The sequence below is a fragment of the Castor canadensis genome, chromosome 14 (assembly GCF_047511655.1).
Source record: "Castor canadensis chromosome 14, mCasCan1.hap1v2, whole genome shotgun sequence".
Classification (NCBI taxonomy): Eukaryota; Metazoa; Chordata; class Mammalia; order Rodentia; family Castoridae; genus Castor; species Castor canadensis.
In genome coordinates, this window is record NC_133399.1 from 78,417,033 (window position 1) to 78,436,781 (window position 19,749).

The 19,749-nt window shown below is 41.4% G+C and overlaps 1 protein-coding gene across 3 annotated transcripts in view; it reads left to right on the top strand.

Moving 5' to 3' along the window:
• Acsl1 (acyl-CoA synthetase long chain family member 1) overlaps positions 1-19,749 on the top strand; it is a 61,792-nt gene that overhangs the window by 29,535 nt on the left and 12,508 nt on the right. For 2 of the 3 annotated variants that reach the window (XM_020175786.2, XM_074054861.1), the window contains exons 3-11: positions 4,038-4,152; positions 7,240-7,304; positions 10,168-10,269; positions 12,898-12,997; positions 13,205-13,383; positions 16,306-16,338; positions 16,485-16,536; positions 16,994-17,067; positions 19,632-19,709. In XM_020175786.2, the coding sequence (XP_020031375.1) occupies positions 4,038-4,152; positions 7,240-7,304; positions 10,168-10,269; positions 12,898-12,997; positions 13,205-13,383; positions 16,306-16,338; positions 16,485-16,536; positions 16,994-17,067; positions 19,632-19,709 (798 nt within the window). The remainder of the gene's footprint in view (positions 1-4,037; positions 4,153-7,239; positions 7,305-10,167; positions 10,270-12,897; positions 12,998-13,204; positions 13,384-16,305; positions 16,339-16,484; positions 16,537-16,993; positions 17,068-19,631; positions 19,710-19,749) is intronic. The other variant, XM_074054862.1, reaches the window with a different exon arrangement.

The following is a 19,749-nucleotide window of genomic DNA, read 5'->3' on the forward strand; positions in this document are numbered from 1 at the left end:
TTTTTACTTCCATTTCTTAAAGTCCTGAAGATTATACTCTACCAAAAACTTAAATGTAATTAAAGAATTTAATCAAAAGTTTATTATAAAATGATCTTCTTTCTAGAGCAGTGATTTTTGAAAAAATGAATTGGGAAGTTGGCTTCTCTTGAAAGGATATGGTCTCCAAATCCAAGCTAAACTTAGTGTCTTTTCTCAAACCTCCTCCTGAGCCCCACTCTTCATTTGATTAGATGGAACTATTAGGTCCTCAGCCCTTTGATTTGTCCTTTTCTCTTACACACTGCTGTCTGCCAGGTCCCATGCATAGCCCTGTGGTACTCCCCCCAGCCCCCCTGTACCTCTCCAGTTCCCTAGTCCAGGCCCATATAAATTGGTTTCTGTCTAGCATCCCCCATCCTGTCCTATACACTGCTTACACTCCTTGTAGATTTCTTGATGTCTGTTGGATGATGATTCCGTGACAAGCTTGTTGAAAGCCTGATTGCTGGATCATACCCCAGAGTTTCTGATTCAAACCTGCTCATTCCCTTCCCTCACAAGTGCTAGGTGCTTCCCAGACTACACTCTGCAGACCTTGGTGCTAGGATGAGCCCTTAGGCTCCAGGCCTAGTCCTGTCTGTTCATTCTGACTTCATCTGTGTTCTTTTGCTCAGCCAGTGTTTCTTGGAGTCCCTCTGGCACTCAAGGACAAGTCTCAAGCTCCTTCAGAATAAGTTTGAGTCTTAACTGATTCCTATCTGCCCCATTTTCAGCCAGAAGAATGGCTGAATGTAGAAATGTAAAAACGGTATTGTGTTTAAAGACATACTACTGAGAAGTTCCACAAATGCATTGATGCCACTGTGAGAAGTATGCGAGAAGTATGGCAGCACCATCATTAGCAGAATGTGTCACGACTTCCCTGCAGGTGGCAGCTGCTTGCACCCTGAGGTCTCTTCTTGGCAGGGAGCCAGGAGGCAGGCTTTTTTGGCGGTTAGGCTTTCTGCACCATGCACTCCTTCTCTTATCTTTCTCATTCCTTCCCATTACCCCTATTCTCTGTCCTTCTGCCTAGCATTATTTCCTCTGCTTCCTTAGCCTCAGTCTTTGTGGTGGCTTCATGGATTGAAAAGGCTTCTTTCTCATGCTTACTAGAAAGCCACAGAATGGCTTCTGAATTTTACTTTATTGAAGATAGAAGTTACGGGAATTTGTACTTTTGTTGGCATGTGTGATTAGGTATATAGTAACATTCTATGCGTTCATATTTTTAATGTGCATATTCATAATTTTTATTAGCATGTAATAGTTGTAGGGGGGAAATACATTGTGATATTTACATATGTGCCTACAATGTATCTTAGATTTACCCCCTCCATCTTTCTCCCTTCTCCTCCCTCCCCCTTCTTAGAACAATTTCGACAGGTTTCTTCTATTTTCATAATGAATACAAAATATATCCACCATATTCACCCTCATTCACCCTTTCATTATGCCCACCTCCCCTCCCACTGGTACTCACCCCCAGAAAAGACTTATTTTTCCCTCCTGTCCTTCATTTTTTTTTAAAGTGTATATTAAGGGGTCTTCACCTTGGCATTTCAGACATGTTTACATCCTGCTTTAATCAGGTTAACCCCCCTCATTACTTTCTCTTTCACCATGCTCCCTGTTGTTCAAAGCTTACAGTGCATTGTGTTATATTCATATATAGATGGAATGTTTCAATGTTTTTCACTTTCTAATGGTTTTCTTTCCTTCTCCTGCCTCCCATAGTCCCCTCAGACAGATTCATTAATATAATCTTGTTCTCTCTCTCTCACTATATGCATGTATATATATATATGTGTATGTATATTTATTTATGTGTACATGTAACTTACAGATCTAGCTTCCACAGATAAGGGACCTTTGACTTTTTGAGCCTGGCTTACTTCACTTAACATGATGTTCTCCAGTTCCATCCATTTACCTGCAAACAATATAATTTTATTCTTCTTTATGGCTGAGTAAAACTCCATTGTGTATATATACCGCATTTTCTTAATCCATTCATCAGTTGTGGGGCATCTGGGCTGTTTCCAAATCTTGGCTATTGTGAGTAGTGCTGCAATAAAGATGGGTGTGCCAGTGGCTCTACTGTATTCTGGACTACACTGCTTTAGAGTTATGCCTAGGAGTATTATCTCTGGATGGTATGGCAGTTCCAGTTTTAGTTTTTTGAGGGACCTCCATATTGCTTCCCATAGTGGTTGTACTAATTTACATTCCCATCAACAATGTAGAAGTGTTCCTTTTCCTCCACATCCTCGCCAGCATTTGTTATTTGTGTTAATCCTGGTAGTTGTCTTGACTAGAGTGAGGTGAAATCTCAATGTCATTTTGACTTACATTTTCTTTATAAACTTTCATATTTTACAAAAATGTTCTTATTTAAAAATAATTCTAGGAGTGGATCTAGAAACTCCATTTTACAGAAAAGAAACAAGGTAAATCAACAAGATTGTGTGATACTGAAGTGAAGAGAATTTCCCGTCTTCATGACATGAAGAATAACTTCATTACAAGCAGCATGTTGCAGCTAATAGTTATGTTTGAAATCACGGATACAGGCATTTAGAAGTTTCTGCCAAGATAGTGAAGACATCGAGATGATTAACATATGTGATTGGATCATATTTACTCTGGAAACCATTTGCAAGTTTTGATTACCTTAAACGAGTAGATCTTTTGCCTACAAAAAAGGACCTGGGTTTGAGCCCTATATCCCCCATCTCCTCCCCCATCTCCCCACTGAAAGAATGTATATAAATGTATACCCATAGGAAAAGTCTGTATACAACTATTAATAGTAGTCTTTTTTTCCTTGCTAAAGTAAACCATTCAAATATTTTTAAGCAGTATGTAAATTACCACTTAAGTGGGGGACGAAAAGTCAAAAGAGCTTGTAGGAAGAGGAATGAATAACCCTAATTTTAAAAAATGCTCAGGTGCAATGGGTCGTGCCTGTAATTCCTACATGGGGGGCTGCAGGTAGGAGGATCAAGGTCTGAGGCCAGGCAAAAACTTGAGACCGTACCTGAAAAATAACTAAAGCAAAAGAAGGCTGGGGCTGTAGTTAAACAGGTAAAGGATCTGCCTAGCAAGCACAAAGCCCCAAGTTCAAACCTCAGTACTGCCTATGAGCCAGTAGACAGAGACAGGTTAGAAGAAGGCACTCAGTGACATCAGGTCTGCACACCATTCCATGTGGCAAATAAAACCAGTGCAGACCTGCACCTGCACCTGCTTGTCTTCTGTAGCTGGTGATTTTCACTGTCAGATGCGACATGAGAACTGAAGTTCCTAACGGATTGTATGGCAGTGGGTGAGGAGAACTGAAGTTCCTAATGGGTTGTATGGCAGTGGGTGAGGACATAGATCTCACAAAGCACATAGATGATATCATACAAGTGAAACTGGTGTGTTGTTTCTACTATGACTGAACAGGCTCATCCTCTGCTGTTGGTGGCAGTTGTTTGAGAATCCCTCTTTTTGGCTTTGTCTGGCAGGATAGTTGCTTTTGTATGCCTGGGAACTGCTTTTCACTTTTCCTCAGTATCATTTGGGGAAAGGCAACCTTTCACAGCTGTGTTGCCACAGCCTTGCTTCTCTGCAGCGGGGCACGTCCCCTCAGGTGAACAGCTGACTTTTGTTAGTGAGTACATTAGCAGATCCTGGTCTTCATTCATCCAGCTAGAACTGGGCTGTATGTTAGGCTGTTATTTTATTTATTGGTGTTTATGGGCAAATAGAAATTGTATGTATTTGTGGTGTACAATAGTTAAAGTGGGTTCAGGGACTCTGTTGCACAACATGGTGACTATACTTTGTTACCATGTATTATACACTTGGAAATTGCTGACAGTGAATTCTAGGTGTTCACACCAGAAATAAATGATAAGCACGGGAAGTTAATTAGCTTCCTTCAGCCATTTCACAACATGTATGTATGCCAAAACGTCGTGCTGTAGGCTTATTTCTAACATGCCTCTGCCTGTCGTTTTTTTCAACAGGGTACCGATGGCGCTCGGAGGTCCGCGCTCCTTGACAGTGATGAGCCTCTGGTGTACTTCTATGATGATGTCAGAACACTGTACGAGGGTTTCCAGAGGGGACTTCAGGTGTCAAGTAAGCCCTTACTGCATTTGTTTGACTAAAGCTTACTGATTTTCACAAAGAAAGTACAGCCTTACTTTCAGAAAGCACATTTTTATGAATCTTTCACCTTCTTAGTTTCTCTTCCTTTAACTTGTCCAGAGCCAGTCCCAAAGTTCACTGGACCCTCCAGATGTTCCCTGTGACCAAGGGAGCTCCATGGTCAAACATGTCCCACATTTTATGGAGAGTCACATGTACGTTAGCACCTGATGGACTCTAAGGTTCCTCCAGTGAAAAGACCTGTCTAATTGTACCCAGTACAGTGTCTCTCAAGCTTACTGGATTATTACACCTATATTTTAGGGAATACTGACCTCCCAAGGAAGCAGCATTCCGCCAGAGACACTTTGGAAATGTTTGCTCATGGGATTGCCCTTAATTACTAACTTAGCATAAGAGACCCCTAGTGTCTGGCACCTGCTTTCTTTCCAACCTCTACCTACCAGGCTCCCCTGAGTACACTCCTCAAATAAGACCACTTCTGTTCTCTCCCATTCTCTCCCACATAAGCCTTTATATACTTTTTATCTTCCTGATCATAAAGCCTGTTCTTTTCACCCTCAGCCAGTGTTCGTGATGTATTCTTACTTATTTTGTACAGTTCATCTTTCATTTTACCTTTTCTATAAAATCTTCCTGGTTTGTCATTTTCACCCCCTACCTCCATTTCTCCCCTTTCCCTTCTTAGTCTCTTCTACCTACTCTGCAATAACCCTTCATGGTATGGAGGTGTTTAATTGGCATTTATTGGCATCTGTCCACCAGCCTGTGCTCCTTGAGAACAGGGCAACCCCAGTCATCCCTTCCCACGCCTCCCCCCAACAGGCCTGCATATAATAGGTGCTCCATTAGTGCATCCTCTATGAAGGAAGAAACACCTCTTTTTGTTTTAGTCACATCAGTTTTGATTTTGCCAAGTTACTCTGTAGACATTGTCCTTGGAATCCATGCCTTGGCATTGAAATCTTTGCTTGGTTAGCATTTATTTTTGCCACCAATGTTGACTAGATTGTGATCTCCGCACAGTGGGGGCTGTTGCTTTCTCTGCCCTCCACAAGACACTGCAAGCAGTGTGTACTCAGGAAGTGCCTGTTGGTTTTACTAGACACTGGCACAGCTGGATCTCTCAACTTGTGTTTGAACCAGTATTCCTCTAATCTTCCCATACCAGTATTCCTATTCCTATTCATTAAGCCCCACCATAACGGGAAAGCAAGTTTGTGTATTATGCAATATATGAACTTTTTGAAAGTTAGTGTCAGAATCAAAGTTCGTCTGATTCATAAGGTGGAGCAGCCTAGCATAAGGCCACATGAAAGTGTGTGTGTCTGTATATGTAGTTTCCCATTGTTAGCAATGAGTTGGATTCTTCTAGGAAAATGATGTCTTTACACTGTACTTCTAACAAGTTGCATAACTTTTTTGGTCACTTTTTCTACTTAGAAAATGGAGATTCCATAAATGTTTCTGAGAAGAAGGAAAATAAATTGTCTTGGGAGCTGCTTTGGTAGTCCTGGGCTATTCTAGGATGAAGATACAGAAGAGCAAAGCCCAGCATTTGAATAAAGAAATCAGTGAGAGACTTGAAGCCTCACATTGTAATATTTCACCCGAGTTCCCTGGCTACCAAAAACTGTCATCCGTATAGCTGCACCTGAGGAACCTTTAAAAAAACCAAGGCCCTGGCCTCTTCCCATCCAATAATATCAAAGATGTTGTTAGTAGGGCCTGGCTATGGCACATGTTTTAAGATCCACAAGTGGGCCTGGGGATTCACCACCATAATTTTGAGCTAGAGTTGGCATACTTTTCCCATAAAGGGCCAGACAAAAATATTTCACGCTTCTTGGGCCAGTATGGTCTCTGTTGCAGGTACACAACTGCAGCCTCAGACAGTATGTGAATGAATGAGTGTGGCTGCATTCCAATAACACTGTGATTACAAAAGCAGGCAGTGGGTCTCTCTTGGCCCTTGGCTGTGGTTTGCCAGTCTGTTCTTGAGGGAAAAATGGCATTGTTTCATATGGCTGGTGTATTTTCCTCCACCATCTGGAAACAGCCTCTGGTGGAACTTGTCATCTACTGCCCTGCCTTTGTTACAGTTTCTGTAAACTGAAGAGGGTCTGAGAATAAAGCGCTTTTCATCAGGACTGTTGAAGTCACTGTGTTGGGCTTGTGTCCTCCCATCTTCATGACTGACACATGAATCTGCACATGTATCATGCTTTGCTAGAATATGCCAGGACTAGGCTTGTTATGGCCACATGTAGGACTGTTCTCTTGCCTTTCTTCCCAGCTACCCCACATCCCCCATACGCATTCAGAGCACCCTTGTGAGGGCTGATGGTGTGGCTCAGTGGTAGAGCACTTGCCTAGCATGCACAGGGCCCTGGGCTCCATCCTCAGCAGTGCAAAAACAAAACAAAACCCTTTACACATTCAAACCTAGAGCAGTAAAGTGCAGTATGTAGTGACCTCTTTCTGCTTCTTTGGTATCTAAGTTGGAATCAGACAGTTTCTTATTCTCCCTCATTTTGTATCTTTCCTTCATTTTTACTTCTGGGCAGTGAAGATTCCACCCATGTAATTAGGATTCTCTGTGATTTCAGCTGATACTTTTGATGATCAGAATTGGGGCACATAAAAAAATCATATTTTCCTTTTCATATTCTGAGTTAGAATGCTTAAGACTTGTTTGATGTTATGAGGGCTACCATTTCTGAAAACCTAAAGCAGGCTGTCTTTACCGTGCACTGTTGGCTCCTGTCTAAGTCAATAGGGCAGATGTTTAAGAGGAATTCGTAAGTTAAGGTTCTTAAAGGTTATAGTTCCCCTTTCTGTAAACATATGGAAATGTGACAGTGGAATCCTCCATTTATTAATAAAAATGTTTTTTGAAAAAAGAAACAAAACATTTCTCACCTGAGCTCATCATTTCTAATTTGATGACTAAAGTAGAGTCCTATTCCATTTTGTAGAATAAGGTAAGCGCTGAATGAAAATACAGTATTTATTCATTAGAGTCATCCTTTACTTTATCGTTTTTTCTCTTTTTAGACAATGGCCCTTGTTTAGGCTCTCGGAAACCAGACCAACCCTATGAATGGCTTTCCTACAAACAGGTGAGTTCTGGGCTCCGGACTGCTCTTCGTGCAGCACCATAAGGGTTAAAACTCTGGAAGCTTTTTACATGTGGATATGCTGGACCAGCTGAGAGCTTTAGGGTAAACAGGGAGCATCCATGGAGAAACTTGACATAAAGATTTAGGGGAAACTAGGAACCTAATTTAACTGGTGGTTTAAGTTTTTATTTATTTACTTATTTTTTTTCTTGGTGGTACTGGGGTTTGAACTCAGGGCCTCAGGCTTGCTAGGCAGGTGCTCTACCACTTGAGCCACTCCGCCAGCTAACTGGTAGTTTAAAGCATTCCAGTTGAAAACCCTTACAATGCATGTGTAGTAGAGTATAATTTTTAAGTTAAAATTTAGAAACTGCTTGAAGCAGATGGCTCTTTCTCAGATCCCCAATGGGATGAGATCTCTGCTGGAGGGCTGCTAGGAAACTTAAAATGTGGAGGAAGTGTCACTTTCATATCATGCCCCCAGGAAGAGGTGGAAGCTGCCCAAGGTCACAGTTGGCCTGAAGTGGCTGACCCCAGCACTGATCATCAAAGCTGTCCTGGCCAGCTTTCCGAGGGCCCAGGGTGGCAGCCTTAGGGAAAAGCACAGATATTCAGAGTAGATGTGCAGCTATTCTGCATTTCTGTATAAACAAACACAGAGGAGGCTGGGACCTGGGTATTTTCACTTTTGTCACTCCCTATTTCTCCTTGATCTGTGACTGTAACTGTTTAAATAACAGTTTGAGTGGCAGTTCATGGAACAGGAAGGCATTGCCTTTCACTTTTTTTTTCCTGATTACACAAAATTCAGATGTCTGCTTTTCCCCAGTCCCACTCTGGACAAGCAGGCACAGCTGGAAGCCTCCGTCTGCTTGCTGCCTTTTGTTTCCCACACAGCTGTCCAGGAAATGGCCCTGCCTCCAGGGCCAGGTAATCCTGTGGCATTTATGACTACAAATTGACTTCCTCTGTGTTTGTGTGAAAGGTGTTTTTAGTTGCTGGTTTTTGAGGGTGTGTATGTGAAGGACGTTGTCATTTTAGCCACAAAGCACAGCTAGGGACTAGTGTTTATAGGAACTTCTCGGATTTAGCATAAGATTTCTTCCCCACCATCTCTGAGTGGGGGGGACAAGAATACAAAAGGCTCTGCTTGAGTAGTTTGTCTCAAGAGAGAAGGCGAAGCACCTTAGCATACCTTGCCATAGAAGGAGCAATGCACTGGAGCTCAGGTGACCAGAGGGGTTTCCCTATTTCTGTTTTCCCTCACCGATGATAAAAGTAGGTTCTTATCCAAATTCCAAGGTCTTGCATTTTCACAAGGGGCATGAAAATTTGGTTTGTGTTGGACATGTAGCATTGTGTGATGGCCCAAAGGCCTCACAGAATCCTCAAGGGCTTTCTGCACTGCAGATTGAAAATCGTGGGAGTTTCTGAAGGTAGTAATCTATGTTTTTGCACATTTGAGTTGAAGTCTGGTGAAGATGTAAAACTGGACTTAACTGAAGCCCAATTTGTAGATTTAAATCTTTTTATTTTTCTTATTTATTTTTACTCTCCTAATTAATCTGGCCTTTTGGAGGCTAGGAATCCCTTTGAGGTTGGGGTTTGAACTCAGGGTTTCATGCTTGCAAGGCAGGTGCTCCACTGCTTGAGTCATACCTCTAGCCTGTGGTTTTTTTTTTTTTTAAGATGCAAATAGATGTATATTATCCCAATAAGCTGTGCAAACAATTGCAGGCATCCTTCACATTCCAGTTCCTTAAATGAAACACAGAGTTGTGAACCTACTCATGACACCCTGCTGTCACCCTGCCAGTGTCAGTTGGCAGGGCTGGGATGGCACCATGTGCCAGAACCAATAGGATTCCTGGCAGGGATGGGTGTGGCTTATTTCTTACAGGCCTGTGTGTGCTTTAAAAGTACATTTGAGAATTCAATTGTGAATAAAGATTTTAAGATATAAAAGTTTTTTTAAAAAAAATTTAGGATGGAAGTACATGCTTTTTATATTTACTTATGTTGCTTGTAATTGTTAATACTGCTACCCTGTTTGGTATGTTTCTCATAATTGTAACATTTATTGGCTATCTAGCATTTTCTTAGAGATTTACTTATCATATACTTAATCACCCAGTAACTGGTCTTTTTTTCCCCTAGAGTTTTTTGTCTTTAGGTTACTTTGAAATACATATCTTTGTAGATAAGGCTTTTTAAAACCTCCCTTTAAGATTGAATTATTTACTAAGAATAAATTCTCAAGAATGGAATTATAGAGTCCAAAAATGAGAACTTGCTCTTATTTTTTTTAAAGGTCAGAATACTTGTTGTTTCTATCTTTATTCCAAATGATAAGTTTTGATTACTTTGCTGTTCTTTATAAACGCAAAAAAATGTAGCCAGTTGTTGTGGTACACATAATCCCAGCACATGGGAGACCGAGACAGGAAGATCAAGAGTTTGAGGCCAGCAGTTGCTACACAGTGAGACCCTATCTCAAAAAAAAAAGACTGGATGCTGGGGATGTAGCTCCATTGTACAGCACTCGTCTAGCATGTGCAAGGCTGTGGGTTCAATACCAGCACCATGAAAAGAAAAAAAGAAAAACTGTGTCCCTTTATTGCATTTGTAAGTTTATAAAACTGAGGTAGAAAAAGACATGCATACACAGCCCGGTGTATAACATCTGTGACCTGGGGCTGGAACCCTTCCATCAGTGTCCTTCACACTGAGTTGTGGCAAGCAGAAGCTTGCATGTCACAAATAAAGAAGTAGCTTCCTCCTCCGTGTGGCATGGCCTGCTGACTGCTGAGCCAGTCCATCATGGGTAAGCTTTGTTCTGACGTTGTCCTCCCCTTCTTTGCAGGTTGCAGAGTTGTCTGAGTGCGTGGGCTCAGCATTGATCCACAAGGGTTTCAAGGCCTCCCCAGATCAATTCATTGGCATCTTTTCTCAAAACAGACCTGAGGTATTAACCAACCACTCAGCACTTACTGTGCAGGGTTTTGAGATTTCAAACCATGGCTATAAGAGCCAGAGTTCACACCTACTTACGCTTGAATCTAGATTTTGTGGTGCATTTTCTGCAGAGAGTATGGCTTTTTGTTATGCCTTAGAAAGTTACACAGAGGATGCACTGGATATGATATCTTACACCTGTAATCCCAGCTACTTGAGAGGCAGAGGTAGGAGGATTATACTTCAAGGCCAGCCTGTGCCAAAAAAGAAAAGTTAACAAGGCCTTATCTCAAAAACAAGCCAGGGCTGGGCATGGTGGTACATGCCTGTAATCCCAGTTATGCAGACAGCAAAGATGGGAATATTGAAGTTTGAGGCCAATAAGCAAAAAAGTTAGTGAGATACAATCTCAAAAACAGGTAAAGAGCTAGGCATGGTAGCATGTGTCTATAATCCCAACTATGCAGGAGGCAGAGATGAAAAGATTATGGTGTGAGACCAGGCAGGCAAAAAAGTTAGCAAGATGAAAAAATGAAAGTTAGCAAGACTCTATCTCACAAAAAGAAGCTGGGTATGGTAGTATACACCTGTAATCCCAGCTATGTAAGAATTAGAGATGTGAGGATCATAGTTTGGAGCCAGCCCAAGCAAAAAGTTAGCAAGACCCCATCTCAACAAACAAACTGGGCATGGCGAGCCATACCCAGGCATAGGTAGGAGGAGGCTCATGGTCCTGGAACAGCCCTGGGCAAAAGTGAGACCCTACCTGAAAAATAAATGAAAGCAAAAAGGGCTGGAGGTGTAGCTCAAGTGATAGAGCATCTGCTTAGCAAGCATGAGACCCTGAGTTCAAACCCCACAGTGCTGCCAAAAGAATTTTCAAATAAAAATAAGTGAGTAAAATACTGTGGGCAGTAGAGAAGGGCCTCCCATGCGGTCACCTTGGTGTGCACGCAGCCCGTTACTTGGCTGTTTAGGCCCGGCCTGGCACTTTGGGGAACACTTGTGTGAAAGGGAATGAAATGAGAGTCTCTCCCCAAGAGGCAGTGCTCACGGTGTCCTTCACGCTTAGCAGCACAGCTGCCTTGGAAAAGCTTGAGCACCTGCCTGAAAGAAGTCAGATGTTTTCTTCTGCCTGCTCATGTCCACAAAGACATCTTGGTTACATCCCCGTGTATCTTCCTATTTTATAAATCAGAATGGCTTCTTAGAGTTTCCTGTTCTGCTAAAAGGAAAACAGCTTCCTCCACAGCTGGCTGTGGAATTTGCTTTCTTTCATTCCAAATGAACACATACAAAATTTTTGCTTTAGTGGAATTTTACCATGAATATGTAAACATGAGTCATACTCCTTACTGCAAGGAGCAGATTCCTTCCTATATTCTTGAGTTGGTTCAGTATCTGTTTATTAAGCCACCTGCTGTATGCCAGACACTGTGCGTGGCATTTCGGCACATTGTAACTTGGGTCTTCCCCCTGAGGTGCCACGTGAAGGAAGACAGACCCAAATATGTAGCTTTCTTGGTAACGTGGTACAGGACAGAGGATTATGGGAGCTCAGCCAAGGAGGGCTTCCTGGAGGAGATGCCTTGAAGGAAATAGTGGTGGGGAGGCCAAGGGAATGCCAGGAGCAACACACATTCATGTCACATAGTGCACCTGTATCAAGGAATGGGCATTTTACAGTGGCTGAGTGTGGAGTGACGGGGGAAGGGGCAGGAACAGAGGGCCTGCTGAGGTGCTCAGCCCCGACCCCATGATGGAAACTTAAAATCTGTTCCAAGAAAAGCAAAAATCAAAAGCACCCAGAGCCACCCTCCCCGCACCCCCTCCCCAAGTGAGTATGACGCTTGTGCTTCCTTCCTACGGCAGCTGAATCTTTTTCTGGTCTGTGGTCAGAGTCCTGCAGACAGTATCATTTGAAGAGTGCTGCTGAGGATGGGCATTTGCCAGCCCCTAGGGATTGTCAGTGTAAAAGTGACCCGCCACATTGGTCTGGTAACCAAGTTGGCTGCTGCAGTAGCCAGGTGACCAGTTGCTCTATCACTTCTTTCCTTTTCACTTTTCCTCCGAGATCTTATTAGATAAATAAGTACCCTCCTTCCCCTGTTCTCAGGTCATCCTATACAGTGCCACAGGATTCACCTCCCTTGAACCCCTCTGTGGCTCTGTATTGGCTGTGGAGGGGACCACACGCCCCACCCTCCCTGCCAGCTGGATTGCTCAGACCTCCTCCCAGCCTTGACTCATGCACCCCTCTGTTGGAATCCCCTGCCCACCCCTCCCCACCAAATTGTGCTATTCTTGCCAAGGACAAACTCAGGTATGTCCCCACAAAGGCATCTGTAACTGTCTGGAGCCCACAGTGAGCTCTCCGTCTCCGAAGCCGGCGTGGTCTTGCATCGTTAATGCTCTTTCCATTTAGTCGCCTCTGTTCTTCAGGCAAATTACAATTCCTTTTTAAGAATGGGTCAAGGATTTTGTCTCCATTACGAATCCCTCATTCGCCTCCATAGGTAGGAGATACACAAATGTTCATTTTCCCACATCAGTGTTTTCTGTGTGAATCTCAGAGTGCTGTCCTTGAAGTGGTTCTGACATGACGTCTCGTTTTCTCTCCCCGGCCTTTATCGTGGAGTGGGTGATTGTTGAGCAAGCATGTTTCACTTACTCAATGGTGGTGGTTCCGCTTTATGACACCCTCGGAACTGAAGCTATCACGTACATAGTCAACAAAGGTACGTCTGTGATCTTTGGGTGGGTGTTGACCTAGTTATTGCTTAGATTCACTGACTTCACGTTTGCGTGTCTGATTGGATAGGGATTTAAACTTAAATATGCATCTACCTTTCTATTCCAAGAACGCAGCACTGACAGTATCCTTGTGTCAGATACTAAGCTTTTCACATCCCAGAGTTCATTCTCCATCTTCTCTTCATTTGCAGCTGAACTCACTGTGATTTTTGCTGACAAGTCAGAGAAGGCCAGACTCTTGCTAGAGGGTGTAGAAAATAAGTTAACACCGGGCCTTAAAATCATAGTTGTCATGGACACGTACGGCAGTGAGCTGGTGGAACGAGGCAAGAAGTGTGGAGTGGAAATCATCAGCATGAGAGCCATAGAGGTGAGTCATCCCACTCAGCCTACTCTCTGAAGGGCCAGACATGGCCCCTGAAATTGCCTCCGTGTAACCCAAGAGCGGCCAGTCATCTTAGCAGACACAGGGCAGAAATTCCCTTCTCTGTGCCTACCTAGTGTTAATGTCTTGCAGAAGTCCTTGCTAATAAAGTGAGTGGGGGAGGGTGTGCTCGTATTTATTCCAGAGGCTGGGAACAATGCCAATTAATGCCAGAACTGGAAATTTTAAGTTTGTATGTGTCTTCTTTGGGTTTGAATGTCAAACAGCACTGATTTGTCTCTAAAAACCAAGTCGGATAAAGAAATCTGCCTCATCTTCCTTTTTTTCAGGCTTCGTTTGTAGTCTTGGTGAATTTTCAGTGTAGATCTTTGATTTGGCTTTTTTTTTTCACATTGGATTTAAGATTCACAGTAAGGCCACCTTTAAAGGTAGTCATATAGGAGAATGAGTGTGGTCCACGTGAGCTGAGCCCCTCCCCCACAGTCAGGCTTGAATTAGAATTCAAGAAAGGAGAATCTTTATATCCACATCACAGAAAAAGGAGACTAAATAGCGTAAGTCAGGTTATTTCTGACTTATAATATTTAGTTATAAATATTTTTATGAAGCTGCTATAAATAGGTTTATAAAGTTTGTTTTTTTTTTATAAGTTCTCTTTCTTCTATAAAGAATTTGTGGTACAAGTAAGGATCTGTAAACCTTTCCAAAACCAACTAGTAGTCAAAGGGAAAATCATGGCTCTAACAGCCTCTGCCTCATGCACGTGTGCACACATGGTGGTATGACGCCAGGCCTGTTAAAGGCTATAGCTCTCTGTTGGATTGGGGTTTTAGAAAGCTAGCTCTTCACTTCCTCCACTTTTGTTTTTTCACCTATAATCCCCTTTCATGATAATGCAATCCTTCCCCAGCCTTCCTACTCCCCTCCCCTCCCTGAAGACTGACAGACAGACAGATACACACACACACACACACACACACACACACACACACACACACACAGGAGGGTTTTTTTTGTCACTTTGCTGAATAATAAATAATCAGAAAATTAAAATATTACTTCAATCAGTGATTGATATATAAACTTTATATTAAAATAATAATGTATGAGACTTTATTTTACACTTGCCTACTTCATATGACTTAACGCTTTTTAAAATTTTATGAGCAAAAGGTGAAGATCTGAAGAAATAAAATGAATTTAAAATTAGCATTATGGTTGATTGTGGAATTAAGTTTATATTAACATATATTTTTTAAAGGATCAAAAATAGAAGCATTGGTATTTGGAAGGTTTGCATTTCTTTAGTATTTTAATTTTGAAAAATTTCAAGCATATGAACAGTTGAAAGAGTTATAAGTAGTTAGCCATGTTCCCATCACCAAGAGTGCACAATTAAAATTTTATTGTATTTGCTTTATCACATATTAATCTATCGTTCTACCTCTGTATTCATTCATCAGTCCATCTTATTTTTTAATGCATTTTCAGTAGGTTACAGATTTCATTACTCTTAAATACGTCAATATACTTAATATCAATTAGAACTCAGCTTTATTCATAGGATGTTTTTAACCTTAAAATGGTGACTTTTTTTTTTGTAATTGTATTTTTTTCTAAAAGACAGATTGAAAACTGTGAAACTTTCATGGCAAATAGCACACTAATTTAGATAGTGTTTGTTCCCCCAAATTAAAAGCAAATTACATATTAACTATTGCTTTATTTTATGTAACATTAGTTTGAAGAATTGAAAAAAATCTTCAGAAGTTATGAAAGAAATTCAGATTAAGTAAAAATTTAGAGCTCATAAAGATTATTTTGAAAAACACAGAATTATCATTGCTTTAACTGTTATAGTTGGCTTTTTTTTTTTTTCTTCTTTTCTTTTTTCTGATAGTCTTTCTATGTCGCCCAGGCTGGTCTTGAACCCCTGGGCTCAAGTAATCCTCCTACCTCAGCTTCCTGAGTGCTAGGATTACAAAGACTAGCACACAGCACCAGTCAGCGACTAACTGGACATCAGTGTTCCTGTTTCTAATCAGTGGGCTGTCACATTTGTCATTTAAAATGTGATTAAGATTAAAAGCTGTTTAAGACTATGTGGCAGGCAAAGCTCACACAGCCGTGAGCAAGCCCGTCTAATTTCCATTGTATCGTAGGCATGCCTACTCCATATGCTCGCTCAAGCTGCTCCATTTTAATAGGAAAAGAAAGTAGTTTGTTTTTTAAAAATTAATGGATATGAAAGTGGCTTGGTGCAGTAAACTGAGCCATGCCAGTGGTAGTCATTGTGAGCTGCGTTGGAACTGCTGCACTGGAGTGATCATGTTTTCCTGAACCTTACCACCCATTCGGGACGTGGTCTGAGATCTTCTATTGTGGCCTGCCTTGTGATTGGAAGCTCACAAAGCTTCTGTCTAGTCTGATGGGGAGAACAGATACTTGAGCCTGTCTCGGTGACCAGCGGTTAAATCTGGCAGAGGTTGGATTTTCTCCTGAGGGAAGATGTCACACAGAGTGGGGTGGTCAGGTAGTGCTGCATTCTGACTCTGGGGGTGCCAAGGATAGCAGCTCCCTGCTGAAGGCTAAGAGCAGGGCTTTGTTAAAGCCATAACAGAGAAATGGAAGTGGGGACCAGAAATAAACTCTATTTATTTCAGAGGCCAGCCGTAATACCATTGACATCATTTTGATGAGAGGAGATAACTGTAAAATGGCTTCTTAGAACAGTGGATAACTATTTTGGCTCTGGTAAATTAAAATGGCTATAGTTCGCTTAATTTAAAACGATGCTTTAAGCTGACTTTCCCACAGCAAAGGCGGCGTTAAGTGAGTTGATGTGAACGTACTCTTTACAGTTAGAAAACATTTCCACTTAAGGCATTTTTTTCTCTTCTTGTTAAGGACCTTGGAAGAGCTAACAGAAGGAAGCCCAGGGTAAGTGTTCTGTGGAAGACCCTACATAGTCCTCTGTTTTCAATGTCTGGTCATATTGGAGACTTTTAGAAATTTGGGGTGATATTTTTGGGCTTACATTTTTCTGTTTTAATGTATGCCATTTTTAAAAATGTAATCTTCTTCAGCCTCCAGCATCTGAAGATCTTGCAATAATTTGTTTCACAAGTGGAACTACAGGTAAATTTTGAGATGAAATTGCTTCTAAGTGGTATTGGAAGTCTGTACTCTCTGGGTAGCAAGCTAGCTAATTCTAGGTGGGTGGAAGGAAAGCAAGAGGAACAGAGATTCAAGTGCTGTGTTCTTGTTGTTCTGTAAGATCCTCTCGGAACCAAGAGGGCCATGTGTTTGCTGAAACATTTATTGATGATGACATTAGATTCACCCTTCTGGGCAAATTGTTAGAATTCCTGGTGCTGCTTCTCCTATTGATATGCATCCCTCTAAAATTTGCCCCATTGAGGAAGATTGTTTAAGATAATTAAGTTTCATTGAAAGGATTGAAGGTTGTTTAGGAATGTAATGTTACTCAACATTTGGCTACCCAGTAGAAGTGTTTGAGACTAATTATACGGAGTTTCTGACATTCTTTTATGGAGTGTCTTTAATTTTGTTCTGTTTCATGTGTACTCTGCAGGCAACCCCAAAGGAGCAATGATCACTCACCGAAATGTAGTGAGCGATTGTTCAGCTTTTGTGAAAGCAACAGAGGTAACTTGGGGATGGGGATATCATCTTTCTTCATATTCATTGACTGGCTTTAGGCTTCAAGAATGAAAGTGGGAAAGGCAGTCTCCCAAGTTAGGTCTGGGTTGCCTATAAGAACACTATCTGAAATGTAGATGAGGTCTGAACTTTTTTATGGCCAAAGGCCACCTTCTGTCAAATGGTTTTTATTGTGGACCTAGTCTCTAGCTCCTGCTTGGGACCATTATTAAGACGAACTGGCAGATGGAATGTACTGCATCTTTTATATAGTGAAACTATTTGGATGATGTTCTGTAAATATTTTCAGGAAAGGACAAAGGAAAGATGACTTTCTATCCTTTTATCTACTAGTCCAGTACTGGGAAAATAATTTACTTAAGTTAGCAATGAAATGTTAAAGATTGCTGAAGGTTTTTGAATTATTATTACTTATGTTGGTCAGTTTGTGTGAGAATGAGTAAATCCTCAGTGCTCTAATTTATTTTCTGTAATCTTAAAGTTTGATACCCACAGGTCTCTCTCTGCCTGGGTTTCTATAACAAAGTACCAGAGTCTGGGTGCCTTAAACAACAAACATTGTTTTCTCCCAGTTCAGGAGACTGAAAGTCCAGAATCAGCTGCCAGCAAAGTTGGTTCCTGGTGAGGGCTCTCTTTCTGGTTTGCAGATAGCCTCCTTCTCTCTGGGTACTCACATGGCTCCTCCTCTGTGCATGCTCGGACAGAGAACTCTGGTGTCTTTTCATCTTCTTATGAGACACTAGTTCTATTGGACTCAGTGTCCACTCCCAAATATATTTACCTCAGGGCCCTACCTCCAAATACATGGGGGTTAAGAATTCAACATATGAATTTGGGAGGATATATTTCACACTTGTCCTTATAAAGGTGCTTATTGAGCAATGCCTTTCCCCATACTCATTAGTATTTAACACATCTTGCTTTCACAGTATCTTGGGAGTATTCTGTAACCCGATTTTTGTGGCAGAAGCCTGTGCTTAATGGTTTGGGGGAGTGGAAATCTTTGGCAGCTATAGAAGGGTGATCTTCAAGTGTCTTGCCTCTTGATTTTACTACACACTTGCTTCCATAAGCCCAAATATCTTTTTTTTTTTTTTTTGGTATAATGCTTTATAAATAGAGTTCAACATTTAATACCTTACCAAAGTGAAATTTTAATTTCATGATAGGCCCTCAAAGATACCTCAAAATGTCTTTGGTGCTTATTGAAGAAAATGATCACAGAACTTTATTTAAAATCAGTTATACTATGAAGGGACATTCTCAATTTTGTGAATCTTGAGAGTGGACATTTTATTTTATATTAAACCAGAAAATTAAAATGTGTGGGTGCTGGGAGATGTTTCTCAGAGGTAGAGAGTATACTTTCAGTGCATGCCCAAGGTTCCAACCTCAGTGCTAAAAAAAATAAAAAAGGGTTATTACTGAGTTTGATTTCTCACTGTGTGACAGTTTCATAGTAAAAAATACAAGTTCAAGGCTGAAAACATATGTCAGGTAGTAAAGTACTTACCTGGCAGGTATGAGGCCCTGAGTTCAAATCCCAATATAGACAGCAGAAAAGAAATACTTGTTGGGATGCAGTTCACACTTGATGAGAATTAAGCTACAATTATGGTCTGCTAACCTACATCCAGTGTTCCTAGGGCCGCTATGTTTGCCCAGGAATGATATTTTCACCTGTTGCCACATTACTACTAAGTATGACCCAGCCTTAGGAGGGAGGAAGGTGTGACTTAGAAGCGAGTTCATCCTTTTCTCCTGTCATCATTTTTGAATTGGTCTAGCAGCAGATGCTGTTGGCAAGAATTCTTTTTGCTAATGATGTGAACATTCTATGCAAACCTTCACTGTACCTGCTGCTAAGTAAGGCCTGCTCTGGAGGAAACCAGACATCCACATTTAATCCGCCTTGAGATTCATCATGATCAGAATTTTATAGAAGATCAAAACCCCTGGTGCCAGATCTGAGGTTACACTAAACAAATTAGCATATTTTCCTGGGGGTAAAGTAAGACTTTAAGGTAAAAATGTTGATCAAACTCAAATACTCTACATGAAAGGGGCCTTAGGAATCTTAGCTTCTCCCTCTTCCCTTAGCAACATAACATGCTATGTTATGTTATGGTGGAGTAACTCTTGCATTTCTTCAGGTGGGTTGTACTTGCCAACTAAAAGGGTGCTATAACTCTAGAATACTAAGTAAATAGAGCACATGATCCCTTAACATTCCAACTGGGCCAAAATTTTCCTTACAGAAGAAATAATTCTTGAAGTAGATGTACTTTGTTATTTGGAATGACCTCTGAATTCGAATAAAATACTGCCTTTGGGACTGGGTAGAGCACAAGCTTAGCATGAGCAAGGCTCTCGGTTCAATCCCCAGCACCACAAAACAAAGTGTTGTTTTTCATTTCATTCTTTGAAATGGAATATTGCAGACTAAAAGTGGACTTTGCTCAGTGTTGAGTTACCATGTGCTCTGAAAGAAAATGGGAAATTCCTGGCATTCTAACGCTTCTCTGCCTCACTGGTGTCTTTGCTTTCAGGGTGCGATCAGCCCTTCCCCAAGTGACGTTTTGATATCTTTCTTGCCTCTTGCCCATATGTTTGAGACAGTTGTAGAGGTAGGCATTGGTTATGTTTTTCCTGATTGCATTATTGTTT